At 40.3% G+C, this 16,994-nt stretch overlaps 1 protein-coding gene across 7 annotated transcripts in view; it reads left to right on the top strand.

The window, feature by feature from the left end:
- The window catches only part of cadps2 (Ca++-dependent secretion activator 2), a 537,859-nt gene that overhangs the window by 124,845 nt on the left and 396,020 nt on the right, over positions 1-16,994 (top strand). For all 7 annotated transcript variants that reach the window (XM_052030087.1, XM_052030089.1, XM_052030090.1 and 4 more), the window contains exon 2: positions 10,430-10,543. In XM_052030087.1, coding sequence (XP_051886047.1) covers positions 10,430-10,543 — 114 coding nt within the window. The remainder of the gene's footprint in view (positions 1-10,429; positions 10,544-16,994) is intronic.

A 16,994-nucleotide genomic window follows, 5' to 3' on the forward strand; every position in this document is an offset into this window, starting at 1 on the left:
GCTTTGAGACATAAGCTCCATAATATATTGGTGAAGTTGATTTTAACAGAAAAGTATGTTTCACATTGGACAAATATTTAATTTGTGGACATGCTGTCCATACCAGAATAAGGTAAGGCATTGACAGTGGCTGAATTGATAGTGTACTAAATCATCAAAATCACAAATTAAATGAACATATTATGTAGGAGACAAATATCTCAAGTTCTTGGGGATGAAATCAATGGCACACGTGCAATTGCCACCAACCACACTCCCTCAGCTAATGAAAGAGTAGTTAGAAAAAACACTGAGGGTAGCAAAGTCATGGAACATAGATGCACTGTTTCTACAGCGCAGAAATGAGCCACTTGGCAGAACAGGTGAGGGATCTCTGTGCATTAGTGGGAACGGCACAGTAGCACTATTGACCAAGCTGGCCTAATCCTGAAAGACTTTGCTGCCAGACTCTGCTTGTGATGGGTGGGGAGGAAACCAATGCAAGTGGTGTCCCCTCAGCCTCGCTAATGGGATGAGGAGCTTTCGTGTACATTCCCGTCTTCAACAATGGCTGAGTTCAGGACAAGGGTGAAATAAACACAGCTGAAACAGTCACGGGTATCTGCAGGTAAAAGAGCCAATTTCACCTTCCCCTGGAGGCAGCCCTCCTCATGGATCACAAGGTTCAGCCAACACAGTTCACTCTGTTTAATAACGAGAACTGCTGGGAACACTAGCTGCAGCCCAGGGATTGGAACCAGACAACATCCCTACACTGGTGTTGAAGACGCATTCTTCAGAACTAGTCATACGTCTCATCAAGCTGATCCACTGAAGTTACAAATCTGGCAAAAAAAAACTAACAGTATGGAAAACTACCAACGTATCTGTCCAGTCCAGGAAAAGCCAAATCCAGTCAATTATTGTCCAGTCATTTATTGTCATTCATCAACACTCGCCAATACCTGCTCGCCAATAATCTGGGTTCGGCAGAAGCAGTTTGCTCCAAACCTCATTACAGCCATGGTCCTAATGTCAACCCAGTAGGGTGCCCTCAATGTCAAGGCAGCATTCCACTACATGTGGCATCAAGAAACTTGAGTAAACTGAAGTTGGGCATCAAAAAGAAAACTCCACTGGTTGGTGCCATACCCCACATAAAAGGAGATGGTTGTGGTTGTTGGAGGTCGATCATTTCAGACCCAGGGCAATGTTCCAGGCATTCCTCAGGGCAGTGTCTTCAACACAGCCACCTTCAATTGCTTCCTCAATGATCTTCCCATTTCTGACCTAATGATGGAAGAATGCCCACTGATTGTGCAATGTTCAGTTTTATTTGCAACCCCTCAGAAATTAAAGCAGCCCATGCTTGCTAGCCGCAAGATTGAGACAACATTCAGTCATGGACTGATAAGTGGTAAGTAACGCGTGCCAGGCAATGACTATTTACAAGTGAGTATCTACCCATCCCCTCTCAATGTAATGACATTACCATCTAATTCACCAAACCCTATCCACTGCCTACAAGGTACTAGTGAGAAGTACAACAGAATGTGCTCCACTTGGATGGGAGTAGGTCCTATAATACACAAGTAGTTCGACAACAGTCAGACACTGAAAATGAAAAAAGAAGCAAAACTGCAGATGCTGAAAATCGGAAATAGAAATGGAAAACGATATAAACTCTTGGCTAATCAGGCGGCATCTGTGGAAAGAAAACAGAGTTAACATTTCAAGTCTGGACCATTTGTCAGACTACTTGTAACAATAACTCTTGTTTCTCTTTCCACAGATGCTGCCCAACCTGCTGAGTGCTTCAAACATTTCCTCTGTTGTCATTCAGACAAAGTGACCTGCAAGGTTGGCACTCCATGACTGCCCTAAACATTCACTCGTCCACCATCAGTGCACTGTGAATGTAATGTGAACTGTGTAGAAAAGGCACTGCAACAACTCGCCAAAGATTCTTGGTGTCACCTGTGCAAAACTTACTACCGAGAAAGACTAGGTCAGGAGATAAATGGTAATCCATTGCATAAGTTTTCTCAAGGTAATCCTGTCTTGGAAATGCATCACTGTTCCTTCATGGTCAAAATAATGGAATTCCAGCACTGTGGGAGGATCTTTACCAAAAACACTTCAGCCGTTGACATTCGCACTTCAGCATGACCTTCTCATGTACATTTAAGGGTGAGCAGGAAGAAGCTGGCCTCAACAGCACATCCACACCCCTTGTATGAATATTAAAGAAAGTTTGCCGACATAATATCACAAGTTTGCCCTTTAAATCATTCTTTTTAGTCCCTTTTTGCTGTGCTTTGATCACTGTTAATTGTCAGATCAAATCTGTCAGTTTGCTAACAGCTATCACACTCTAGTACAACCAAGATCATTAGACAAATTGTACATTCACCTTAAATGCCTTGAGTTGAAATGGATGTCCTGAACAGCAGTAATTTCAATAACATTATTTTTTAAAAGAGTTTTTTTTTTGTGGAACTGCAATAGAATTTCATTGCAGTTGCACAAAGACTTTGATTATCACAGTTTAGTAGGCTAGCAACATTTGGTGCAGCGTGGATGAGACAAAATATACCAAGTTACAAAAAAAATACAAATTTCTGTAATTCAATGACATTTTGTCTTTTTTATTCTTTAGCCTTTTGTTTTTCAGCTAACTAATTGATGCTGAATACAACTGAAGAAAATGTTGTCTTTAAAGATAAGGAAAATACTCGTACCATTCTGTTTAAAAAAAAGGTTAACAAGAATTGTAATGATGTACTGATGATGATCAATGGAGTACTGATAGAGTTTACAAAAAACATTTGTGGATCAGTGGGAAAGTATTGGAATCTTTCCCAATCTACTTGCTTATTCCAGAATAAACAACATTATCCTTAATTGTCTAAGCCAGACTTCAGTTTCTTATGCATGCCACTTAACCTCTACCTGTTTTGAAGTTTGAACCACGTATTCCATATCTTATCAAAGCCTCATTGCATGAGATTCCAAATATTAGCACTGAGAACTTTTAATGTCTTTTTTTTTCATAATGTTTTGTTATTCTTAGCTTGGCATTCCTCACTTATGATCTTTGTATACCATGAAAAGAATATCAACTCTTGTCTGGAGTCTTAAACGTCTTGTGTGTGTTGGTAAATAAGAATGATATACAGCAGAGTAGAACAGGAAGAGCAAGGATCCAGTCAAGTCTCCCACTCCAATTTCTGTTTCACTTGCAGGAATCACTGGTTTCCTTTCTCACTAACCAGATTCTGCAAAGTTTTAGACCAAAATTTCAATTCTTTTGATTTTAGTTAGAGATCCTGACTTTTGAAGTCTTTTTGCCCTCTGGTCCTGACATTCAACCACTATCTCCTGATGTTCCAATCCTTGGCCCTCCCCATCCCATTCCAGCCTTGTGAACTCAACCCTATCACTTGCCTGTGGGCCACGGTGGTAGCAGAGCTTAAGTTGCGCCTCCTCTTGCTGCAGTGTAATCTCTAGTTTTATGAAATTTTCTGGAACTCCTCGGATCACCTAATGTGTTGGTCAGGTGGATAGAGATAGGAGGATCAACCAATATTTTTAAACCACAATATATTGTGACTGTGGATCTTTGTTGTTGTACTTTTTGTTGGTCTCAGGTTGTATCGTGTTACCGTCACTAATAGAAAAGAGTCCTTTGTATCATTCCCTGCCATTTTCAGGTATTAAGTACATTTTGGGAGCTCCAGTGCTGCCAATATGACTGAAATGTCGCACCGCATTGAGCGATGAGCCTTTTGTGATCAAATAAAAATTGCTCTCGGGTAAAAATTTATGAGTAAACCAATCGTCTGCAAAATGTCTCAATCTCCATTCTTCAATAAATCCTACTGACTGAGAGATATTAACATGAACATTTTATTTTAGAAAAGACTTACTTAATTACCTTAACGTATAATAGAATCTGCAAAATGAAGAGCTTGTGGATTATGTGGCAATGAAGTGTGGCTGAAGATTCAGAAAATAACCATCTTTGTTGTCTACCCACAGGTTGATCCAGTAATGCACTTTTTCTGTAAGTTTAATTAGGGTTTGATTTTAATCCTAACTGAATCTCACAGTAACCTAATGCAATACAGGGTCCAATAATCCAGTAATTGTTGCACTTAACGATATTTGAAGATGCAGTCACTGATAAACTTCAACGATGAGAATAAATTTAAATTCAACATTTCTTCACTCATTTGGCTTTGCAGCAATGGGAGTAGGTTCAGAATATAAATATCAAATAATTTTATATGTAATCGTATTTGCATGCCACAGACCTCTGTTCCCTGCCTTGTGAATCTTATTTTAGGTATATAGTTGTAATGATAATCCAAGTTTCACATACCTTTTTGTAGCTGGGGACAGATGAACTTCTTGGAGATGCCATTTATTTTAGAGTACCATTACTTGATTGACAAAGCTGTATTGGTTAAATATGGGACTAGATTCATAGCTTGTGAACTATGACATTGTTTATTCTGGTCTTGTTCCATTGTGTAAGTACTTAAAGCGTGAAAAATGTTAAATGCCATTAAATTTATGACATCTCCTGTTATAATTTATGAGTCACATTTTTATCTGTCAACCTATGGATAGTGCCTGCCAAATTGCAGATTGAACTGTAGTTAAAATTGTGAGCTAGGTAACCAGCTGGCTTTGTGGTGAATACAATGAATAAAAATGCTTCCAAACACACCAGCAGCTGTTACTTTCTTACAAGTCCAATATTTATTGCCCATCCCTAATCATCCATTGGAAGGTGGCTGATCAGCCTCCACTCAAACTGTGGCAGTCTTCCTGGTGAAGGTACTCCGATTATGCCATTGAGTAGAAGGTCATGATTTGTATCAGCAAAAATAAAGGAACACTGGTATTTTTTTTCCAGGTTAGGATAGTGTGTGACTTAGAGAGGAACCTACAGGTGGTGGTGTTCCCGTGTACCTGCTGCTTTTGTAACATCTCGCGCCAGCAAGGACAGGGCAAGAACAGTTCCCTTGTACGTTGAGATGGACTCTTGACCTCGCAATCTACCTTGTTGTGACCTTGCATCTTTATTGTCTACCTGCAATGCACTACCCTGTAGCTGTGACACTTTACTCTGTACTTTGTTATTGTTTTTTTCAACCCATACAACCTCAATGTGTATTGAATTGATCTGTACAAACGATATGCAAGACAAGTTTTTCACTGTACCTCGGTACAAGTGACAATAATAAACCAATACCAGTATCAAGTATGAGAGGAGCTGTCAGAGTAACCCAGGTGACTAACTGCAGTGCATTTTGTATTCGGCACATAGTGCATACTCTGTGCGCTAGTGAGGAGGGGGTGAATATTTAAGGTGATGGATGGATTGGGAATTAAGTGGACTGCTTTGTTCTGAATTGTATTCAGCTCTGAGTATTTTAGAGGTGCACTCATCCATGCAAGTGGAAAGTGTTCAATACAGCACTTTGGATTTGTATTTTTTTTTTAAAAAGTGACATTCTCTCTTCTCCCTTCTCCCATAAGGCAGAAGGTACAAAAGCCTGAAAGCATGTACCACCAGGCTCAAGGACAGCTCTATCCTGCTGTTATAAAACTATTGATTGGTTCTCTGATATGATAAAATGGACTCTTGACCTCACAATCTACCTCGTTATTCCCTTGCACTTTCTCTGTAGCTGTAACACTTTACTCTGAATTCTGTATTGTTTTACCTTGTACTACCTCAATGTACTGTGTAATGAATTGATCTCTATGGACGGTATGCAAGGCAAGCTTTTCACTGTACCTCGGTACAAGTGACAATAATAAACCAATTCAATTCAACTGAACTTAAGTTCCTCAACTGTCATGGTGCGATGTGAACTTGTATCTCTGGATTGTCAGTCAGAGCCTTTTCGATACCAGTCTGGTAACTGAACCATGATGACACTCTATTTATGAACCTTAAGATCATTTGCTAAATACTCCTTCAACATGCCCTTCCATGTTCAAGGATTTGTGTACACATACACGCTGTTCCCTACATTCTTTCTTTTTCAATCTTTTTATTAGCTTTCAAATTAATACAGGTTAATATACAACATCAATGTTTGTACATATAATACAAAGAGAGCAGGAGAACAATCATGGCATGGATAATCATAAAGAACAATAAAATATTTAAAAAATCTGTAGCTCCAATAATCTCTTAGTAAATGAATATAATATAAAAGAAAGGAAAGAAAAAGATTTATTATATAAATAAAAAAAAAGAGAAAAAAAATCCCCGAATCAATAAGAAAACTTATAAACAATATATCAAACGAAACTAAACAGAAAAATTTCAAAAAAAAAACAAACAAACAAAAAGACTGGACTAAAATTTCTCAGTAGAAACAGAGCAATATTATGTCACCAACTCCGTTCCTCTAAGTTGGAAAGTTATTGAAAGGGGATCTATATCATGTGAAAATATTGAATAAATGGACTCCAAATATCTTCAAGTTTAAGCGAAGGTTCAACAGTACCACTCCTAATTTTTTCCAAGTTTAAATGTGATATAGTTTGAGAGAACCATTGAAAAGTAGTAGGGGGTATTGGATCCTTCCATTTAAGCAAAGTGGATCATTTGGGGTCCCTCCATTCTTGCACACCTTTCTGAATTGTGCCATTTCTTCTATATTATCTCTTGTGTGTTGGCAAAGAGACTGCCACCTCAGACTTCATCTGCCATGCCTTTCCATTCAATCTACTTGCACTCTTTAACTATTTTCTTCACACGTACTTCCATGTTTTATATCATCTGCAAATTTATTATCAACAAAAGCTGTAAGTCTATAACTGTTCCTATGGACCACTACATCCTCCAATCTGGACAAGAACCATTCTGCTCCAGTCTCAGCTTTCTGCCTTTTAATCTTATTTCCTGAGCTGCAGTTTTGTCAACCAGCCATTTGTGTGGGACTTTATTGAATGATACCTAATGTGTTTCCTTCATCAACCTTCCCTACTTTCTTTTCACAGAATGTTACAGCTGGTTGGCAAGGTGGCATAGCAGATAGTGTTGTTGCTGCACAGCTCCAGTGACCTAGGTTAGTTCCTGACCTTGGGTGCCCTCTTTGTGGAGTTTGCTTATTTTCCCATGACCACATGAGTTTCCCTTGGGGTGGGGGGGGGGGAATCATTTTCATATGTCCTAAAGGCATGCTGGTTGGTGGGTTAAATGATTACTGTAAATTACCCCTAGTGTAAGTGGGTGACAGAAGAATTGAGGGTAGCGGAAAGGGTGGAATCTATTGCATTTGTGAGCTTGCTTAGCTTAGTCCATTTGGTCTGGTTTTCACGGGAATTATATAGCTGACGTGGGTCATGCACCCTTTTTTCTTTCATTGTCCTTTCCATCTCCTTAACAAAAGAGCATAAGAAAATAGGAGTAGAAGTAGGCTACTTGGCTGCCCCACTATTCAAAATGATCATGCCTGATCTGCCCCAGGCCTTATCTCGTCTTCTATGCCTGTTTCCCAGGGCCCTCAATTCCCTGATCGTTCAAAAATGTATCTACTTCCTCTTTCAATACTCCCAGTGTTCTAGCCTCCACATCTCTCTGGGTTAGAGAATTCCAGAGATTCACCACCTTTTGCAAGAAGTAGTTCCTATGCACCTCAGTTTGAAATGACTGCTTCTAACTCTGAAACTCTCTTCTGTCATTTGAGATTCTCCCACGAGTGGAAACATCTTGATACCCGCCCTGTCATTGTCTCCTAAGGATGTTTGTCAACCACGGAGCTTTAGTTCTCCAAGCTTTCCTCATTCTGGGATTGTACTTAGCCTGTACCTGAGACATCTTGTTTTAAATGTCACCCATTTGTTCATTTACAGTTTCGCATCCCAAAGTTTGGTTCTACTTTATCTTAAACAGCTCCCTTCATGAACCATTGAGGTTCACCCTCCGCCAGATTAGGTATCTCGTCCATTTGGCCCTTCTCATTCCCCTGAAGCAGATCTGCTGCTGCCTGCCTCAGGTTGGATGCATGCTAGTCAAGGAAATTCTCTTAAACACATTTCAGAAAGTGCTTCCTTTCTTTCCCACTTTAATATTTGTTTCAGTCTGCAATAGGATAATTGAAATCACTCCATTTCACCACTGTATCTCTTGCACATTTCTGTAATTCTCCTGCAGATTTCCTGAACTATTTCTCTCTTTATTTTTGGCTGATAAAGATACTTTAATTAGTCTGATTCTTTGGTTGTAATGTTATTTCAAAGTAATCAATGATAGTTAAAACACTATCATTATGAATCAGAATCAAGTTTATTATCACTGTCTTACATGACGTGAAATTTGTTGTTATGCGGCAGCAGTACATGCAAAGACATAAAAATTACTATAAATTACAAAGTAAATAAATAGTGCAGAAAAAGGAATAATAAGGTAGCGTTCATGGGTTCACGGACCGTTCAGAAACCTGATGGCGGAGGGGAAGGATCTATTCCTAAGTCATTGAGTGTGGGCCTTCAGTCTCCTGTATCTCTTCCCTGATGGTAGTAACGAGAAGAGGGTATGTCCGGGATGGTGAGAGTCCTTGGTGATGGATACCGCCTTCTTCCGGCACCACCTCTTGAAGATGTCCTCGATGATGACCAACAAAATATGTGCAAAGAAAATCAAAGCAAATACATTTGTTCCTTTGTCACAGCTTTCTCCTCTTTACCACCCACTCCACCCCCACCCCACAACCATTCTTTTTGGGCTTCTACTCCACAGAGGAATATTTCAAAGGGATGAAGGAAATAAGTGGGTGTAGAAGAGAGGTGGAATTGATGAAAAAGTTAAAGTTTGCGAGTCAAAAAGTTAAAGTCTGCGGTCAAAGGCTAATATTTATTTTGAGCCTTTTGAAATCTGAAAGGTAGTGAGGTGATTGAACAGCGCATCAGAGAGGGAGTTTCCACGGGAAGTCGTGGCTGATGGAGTGAATCGGAATTGACGGAATGTGAGGAATAGTGTAACCGAGGTGGCGTGCATGCAAAAACTTGCTACAAGTGTGAAGTGCCATTGGGCTGCCAGCACTAGCAGAATGGATAGTCTTCAGGAAAGAGAGACCAAGGCTTGGAAATTGTTCTGTGCCATTTTTTTTCGTTGAATTAAGACAGCATTGCAATTCACCCCAAAACTGTAGTGGTTCCCCTGAACCAAATCTACCTTCAATTATGAACTCACTGAATTACATTGCCAGTTTTCCCTGTGTAGTGGCTTGCTAAAACTGACATAGTTTCCTCTTGATGTGTTGAACTTAGCAAGAAACTCAGCAGAAGCGATTGTTGCGGGCAGCTCTTGTTAGTTACCACAAGTTGAGCAACACTCTTCTGGTGATCCTTGATAGTGAATGAGTAAATGCTGCAATGAGGAGAGGAGGTGGGAGAGTGCTCCCAAGGAACCTGAACAGACAGGTGAAGGATTGTGCCTGCAGGGGAATTGTTCTTTATGCATAGGGGCCATGGAGATCCTCCAGGGCTTAAAGCCAGGGACACCTTGCAGAGGATGAGCCTGGCCCAAGAGTGTTTGCACTTTGGGCAAGCCTGCAGTACAGGCAGATGTCCCCGTCCGCTCTGTCTGCTACTGTGGGCTGAGGGAAAATTAGGTGATGTCTTCTCTCTTTGAGTTAGAATTGCACAATGCAGAAATGTGGCTCTTCAGTCCATTGAGTCCACGCCAACCATCAAGCACCTATTTAATTTACAGTGGCAAATTAACCTACCAACCCACACATCTTTGGGCTATGGGAGGAAACCAGAGCACCCAGTGGAAATGCACGGTCACATGGAGAATGTGCAGGCTCCACATAAGAGTGGCCATGACTCTGACCTCCGTGTGCAAAGCAATCCATGAATGTCAGGATATATTTGAGATGGTAGGAGGTCACAGATCTCAGGAAGGATGAGGAATGCAGTTGAAGTGCTGGCCCTTTTAAGTAGGAGGGTATCAAAGGTGTTGGAGGTTAGTAAAACATGGTTGCTCTGTGAATAACTAAGAAGTCATTTCTTCAGATCAGTGACGTTGAAAATCTCACTACAATCTATGGTTTTGGGCTCATTTGGGGAAGATTTGGTGTGGAAGCAAAGCAATCAACAAACAAGGAGACAGATGTTCTGATAGTTGCTGTGGTCTGTATAAGCATGTGCAAAAATGCTGTACTCAAGATTAATTTAATTTTCAAATGCACAGAATCATATTTTTAGAGTTGGGTGAATGAATTTCTAATCCAACGTTTTGTATTTGTCTGTGTAGCTGGACATATCAAAATCATTCTGCCATTCACGCCTTAAAGCTTGATTAGAAAATGTAATAATAAATTAGATTTCTAAAAATTAATTTGGCATTATTTCTGATCTAAAATATTTTTCCTTACGATTAATAGAGTTACAAACTTTCTTTCCTCTTTTGCAGATGAACAAGCAACAGCTCCAGACAGTTAAGGAACGGTTTCAGGCTTTCTTGAATGGTGAAACACAGATTGTTGCAGATGAAGCATTTTGGAATGCAATTCAAAGCTATTATGAGGTATGTGAGAAACCTCAATTTGACTCTTTAGTCACCTCCTCTTCTCCCTCCTGAAGCCATTCATCCATTATTGTTTATGATTTCATACTTGGTCGCTGGTACCATTTTTAAGCAATTCATCTATGGGTTTTAACGTTTGAATGTTATCTCTTGGTTTTCACATCTTTGCATTTCACGTTGTGTTTCCCTTGTACCTATCAGTGATAGGAATGCTAGCCCATTTAACCTACCTAAACTAGATAACGCAGTTTCACTAGCACCTAGAAATGATATTGACCAGACATGTTCCTGTCTGTGTGAATTCACTGTTGATTCAATGACAATAATCACAACATTAATTGAAAAGTCTTGCTTTGCATCTGTAAATACATTTAAAAACTAAATTGGCTCAGATCTTCCAAAGAAATATTCTCCTCTAAGGAATGTTCTCCATGGAATTGCAAGCATTTGCATCCATGATCGGGTAGAAATTTGGGATTTGAGTGTACATCACAAGATCACAAGATAAGGGAGCAGAAGCAGGCCATTCGGCCCATCGAGTCTGCTCCAAGGAAAAGGGAAAAAGAAATGGGGTGGGAAAAAAAGAGAGAGAAAAAAAAAACTATTCTAATCCCATTTGCCAGCCTTATCCCCATATCCCTTGATACCCTGACTATTTAGATATCTGTCTATCTCCTCCTTGAACACCCCCACTGATCTGGCCTCCACTGCTGTGCGTGGCAAGGAGTTCCACAATTTCACCACCCTCTGGGTAAAGAAACTTCTCCTCATCTCTGTCTTGAAACTGTACCCTCTAATTCTAAGATTGTGCCCTCTGGTCCTGGACACGCCCACCAAGGGAAACAGCCTAGCCACATCTACTCTATCCTTACCTGTCAACATTTTAAATGTCGCTACGAGGTCCCCTCTCATCCTTCTGTACTCCAGCGAGTACAGTCCAAGAGCCGACAAACGCTCATCGTACTTAAGCCCTTTCATTCCTGGAATCATTCTCGTAAATCTCCTCTGAACCCTCTCCAACGTCAGCACATCCTTCCTAAGATGCGGGGCCCAAAACTGCGCACAGTATTCCAAGTGAGGCCTCACTAGCGCCCCGTAGAGCCTCATCAACACTTCCTTACTTTTATACACTATACCTCTCGAGATGAATGCCAACATAGCATTCGCTTTCTTAACCACCGATCCAACCTGGTGGTTAACTTTTAAGGTATCTTGTATAAGTACCCCCAAGTCCCTTTGTACTACCGCACTATCAATCTTCTCTCCTTCTAGATAATAATCTACCCGCTTATTTCTACTTCCAAAGTGTACAACTGCACATTTCTCAACATTGAATCTCATCTGCCATTTTCTTGCCCATTCTCCTAAACTGTCTAGGTCCCTCTGCATTCTTTCTATTTCCTCTATGCTCCCTACTCCTCCACTTATCTTGGTGTCATCCGCAAACTTAGCCACACAACCATTTATTCCATCATCCAAATCATTGATGTACAAGGTAAAAAGGAGAGGCCCCAACACCGACCCTTGCGGCACACCACTAGTAACCGGTAACCAACCAGAACGAGATCCTTTTATTTCCACCCTTTGCTTCCTGCCAACCAGCCAATACATATGTGAATCCCAAACTTCCACAGAACTGATCCCAAACTTCCACAGAACTGATCATTGGTGATTTTCTGATTGTGCTTTTGATAGAACCCAGAAATAACCCGAGGAATCTGCTCTCTGAACCTGCAGCAGATTTGATCTGGTACAGGCAGAGTGAAGTGAAGCAAGTCACTTCATTGGAAAATGACTCTTAGCTAATTTATCTTTTTGATTTAATTAAATTAAATGAAGTTAATTATCTCTTAGTATTTTAAGGGTTTTTAAATAGTTAATTTTTAAAATTAATATTGTTAGTAGACCTTTAATATTAGAACATAGAACACTACAGCACAGTACAGGCCCTCAGGCCCACAATGTTGTGCCGACCTTTTATCCTGCTCTAAGATCTATCTAACCCTTCCCTCCCACATAGCTTCCCATTTCTCGATCATTCATGTTTCTACCTAAGAATTTCTTAAATGTCCCTAATGTATCTGCCCCCACAACCTCTGTTGACAGTGCGTCAGTGCGTTCCATACACCCACCACTCTCTGTGTGAAAAAAAAAACACCTCTGACATCCCCCTTGTACCTTCCTCCAATCATCTTAAAATTATGCCCCCTCGAGTTAGCCATTGTTGCCCTGGGAAAATGTCTCTGACTGTCCACTCGATCTATGCCTCTTATCATCTTGTACACCTCTATCAAGTCAATGTTGGGAATGTTGGAGGTATTAACTAGTAATCAAGTGCTTTGACAGCTGATTCAGCCGGCGGACACCTCTCAAAGTTCGTCAATGGGGATTTGCATTTGGAAAGCCCTGTACTGTGTAGACCCTATTGAGCAGGTTGGGGCTGGCTTCCCCAAAGATGTTCACGGTAAGGGACCTCCAGTGAGTTTAGCAGGGAGAAGGGGAAAATGTGGGCAGCTCACCACTCGGAAGATTCGGACCATTCCATTGGCAAATTTCGGCAAAAAAAAGTAAACATAATAGAAAGTCAGTTAACGTTACTTAGGGGAAAATTTGTTTTTTATCAGAATTTTTGAAAAATTTTTTAAATTAGCATTTTTTTTAAGAAAGTACCATTTGATGGATTTTGGTGAAAGATTACAGGCAGTGAATTTGATTAAAGTGGATTAAAAATGACTGGATAATGAATATAAGAGGGTAGATATAATCAAGCATAAAAACAACTGCAGAGGGTAGAAATGGGTCCTCTGTTGTATGTGCTAGGTGTGTATTGCAGTAATATATGCATACTGAATCCTCTTCTGAAATTGGGTTCCATTGAAGTTAATGCAGCTCAACTCATGTATTTTGCTCTGTCATGTGTTTAACCAGCACTGCTTTACTATTTTTAATTATTTTCAGTTTCTGTCCACAATGGTTTAATGAATGCTGTATATGGGTCTTTACATCTATGTGGACCTCCGCTATTATTTTAAAACTTCACCATTTAAGAAAGTTATTTATTCTATCATTTCCAGAGCCAAAAAATAGGACTTAACATTTCTCTGTTTTGAAACTCAGTTATCACGGTCTTGCCCATTAACAACCTGTTAATATCTCAATGTAATTTAATGAACTGGATTGTGTAGATCCCAGCTGCGTCCCATAATCACCACTAACGTCAGTCCTGTGGCTGCACTTCATTTTTTTTACAGCTCCCAATGCACTGCCTGTGTGACCCTTCCTATGAGGTGCGTTGGATCTTGAGTGATGACTGAACCACAGGTGGCAGAGTTGAAAGAAATTAAAATGACTTAAAATAAGAATTAAATGATTATAAAATTAAGCATTTGTTCAAAAATACATGAAACTACTTTAATTAGTCAATATGTATTGAATTAAAAGACAACAGACAAAAAAACTTCTTAAAACCTAGCTTTTAAATGAGGGTTTGTGACCTCCTTTCATAAGAATGGATGCACCAGCTGTGGTGGCGCAAAACTGAGCTCCAGATACAAAGTATGCTCTTTCCCTTGGCTCAGCAACTAATAAAGTCCAGTGATGAGCCCAGGGCAGTGCAATTGGTCAGAAGCAGCTGCATCCAACCTCCAGCACATTCCTAACTTCGGATCTGCAGTGCAGTGCGCAGAAGCGCACGTACAGAATGCAGTGCCGTGTGCTCTGCAGCTAGCTGGTGATTCTGTATGGGCCAGTGCTTCCACTTAAGTTGCAACGAGTAAAATGATCACAGCAGAGAAACTTAATCAGGCTAGTAATACAAAATTCAGTGGTGGAATAGATGGTGCTTTTTACAGGCAAGAACAGGACATCATGGTGTTGATGCAGTCTAGTCACCTCTGTTGGTAAATACCAAGCCACTTGTCTTCCTCATTTCAAGGCTGTGTCCTTTGGGCTTAAGTGAGTGAAGGTAAAGACTGTACTTGATGGAATAATTAGGGTGAGAGGGAATATTTGCTTGGGACAGTTGGGACATAAGATATGGAGGTGAGTCTGTCTGTATCTTCAGAGGATATTATGTCCCTTCTCCTATTCAATAACCAATTATCTAATCCCTATTTGTGCAGAGTGTCAGTTAATCATAAGATGCTCCTCCTGTGAGGAGTCTCCTAGAGTTTCGAAGCTTGTGCAGGAGAAATGTTCACGAGAAGGAAAAGCAACTGGTGTGCCAAGGACTGTAATGTGAAAATCCAGTTTAGACTTGGATCTCTTTGGCGGGAGTCCAGAGGTGCTGCATTGTACTTCCTGTACTTCTTAAAGTGCCTTGGCAAGGGAAAGTAATTTAACTAATGGCTTCACTTTTCCTCTGTTTGAAATCTATTTCACAGTTGATCTAAATAGGTGCTTTTTTTGTGTACAATCTGTCAAACATCAGTCTTCTAACTGATGGCTTGCACTGCTGGTGCAATCCATATTATGCCACTGACAATATAGTTGCTAATAAAAATGAAACTGTCTTGTTCAGCATTTCGGAATCATTGCTTCACAGAATAGTCAGCAGTAGGAATAGCCAGGCTGTTTGCTTTTAACATTTTCAGAGTAAAGTTTATTGGGGAATGAGAGCACATTGAGAATATTACAGTAATCCCTGTGGTCTGCACTAATTATCTGGACACACCAGAAGAGTAGGGTAATTTAAATTCAATTAAATAAATCTAGATTAATCAATAGCCTGTAATGGTGATCATGTCTGACTAATGTGACTGCAGACCCACAGCAAAGCAACCACTTCAGAGCTATCCTCTGACAGGCCATTAAGTCTTACTAAACCATTGCAGCCAAGTGCAATAACAATAAGACTAGAGAAACCATTTGGAATATAACTATTCACTGGATTCAAAGGCATGTCCAGCTGAGTCAATTTGGCAAAATTCTCCTTGCTAACATTTAGAACCATGCCAGTATTTGGGAGAGCTATCCATTAAACTAATAAAATGGGAATTGTACATTTCAGCTCGTTTCCCAGTCTCTCCCTGTGAGGCTATTCCTGGGTATGTACTGTCCCACAAGAAGGACAGCATCATCAGATGCAGTGGGACATACCTGCATGAAAGTGGTCCTAGAATTCCTCAGTGTTGACTCTGGACCCTATGAGGTCTCTCATGAAAAGAAGAGGTAAGGAAGCCCATCTCATTATCATCCATTCCTTTCTCATCTGATGAGTAAGTAGTCATCCATGTTGAATGTATAGCAGAGACAGCAGGAACACTGAATCTACTCTAGGTAAAGGACTTCATGGTCCTTCACCAGGAGTGGTTTGGGATTACTACCACTCAACAAACTGCATAAGTGGAAGGTTGTAACTGTCAGAACGTGCCTGCAGTAGGATATGATGGAATCAATATAAAGGAAAATCCAACTTTACCATCTTCACCAATCTGTTCAATGTAGATGTATTTGTCTGTGTTAATTTTGGTGCAAGCTCCCACTGCACAGTTCTTGTCGAATCTAATTTCAACACCAAAGATCCACTATGTGCTAAGTAGGACCGGTTCTACAAATTGAAACTGGGATTCGTGTCACTCCATCAGGGTCATTAAGTCAATATTAGTTAAAAGGATTTCAGTAATGAATGCCAAGATCCCCAGCAGTTGCACTGAAAAATGAATTGCCAAGATGGTGAAGCTTTAACACAGAACCACATACATACTAGACTGTGGAAGCAGCATCATCAGAAAGAGCTCAATTGTCTCACAACCAATGGTTCACATGAAGCCTCTACAGCCCTGTCACATTTAGTTGTGAATGTGGCAGACAATTAAACAACTGAATAGATGAGGCAGTTCTGCGATTATCCTCGATGGAACAAATGATAAGGATGAAGCATCTTCAGTCTGAGGTTCTGAATGCATTATCCTTTAATAGATCACGAGATGCATCAACTTGGCTAAAGTTGGCTTCTATGCTTGATTCATCATGGTTTCCTACCATCAAAGGTTCTTTGGCATGAAACATTAGTTCTGTTTCTCTTCCCACAGATGCTGCCTGCCTTGCTGAGTATTTCCGGTATTTTCTGTTTTGATTATAACTGAGGGCAGTAGATGCAGCAAGGTCTTTAGTCCCCGACAACAATCCAGCTGCAGCGTTGAAGACTTAAGCTCCAGAACCAGCTGTGCCTACAGCTGAACCACTCTAGTGCAAGTTGTACTACTAACTGATAAAGTGGAAAATTGTCCTAGCCGCACAAATCATGACAACTCTCATCAGCTAGTTCCCATCCTGTCAGTGTATGTTCAATTAGCAGCAAAGAGCGATGGTCAACAATGTTAACAAGTTGAACCTTTTCACCAAAGGACAGCTCTCTAGTGCAAAGTTTTGGTATTGACAGGATCACACTGCTTCATGTCTCACTGCATCCTTAGAAAGAGCTGAGTAATTGAGCTGATGTGACAGTAAG

The sequence above is a fragment of the Pristis pectinata genome, chromosome 15, assembly GCF_009764475.1.
Source record: "Pristis pectinata isolate sPriPec2 chromosome 15, sPriPec2.1.pri, whole genome shotgun sequence".
NCBI lineage: Eukaryota > Metazoa > Chordata > Chondrichthyes > Rhinopristiformes > Pristidae > Pristis > Pristis pectinata.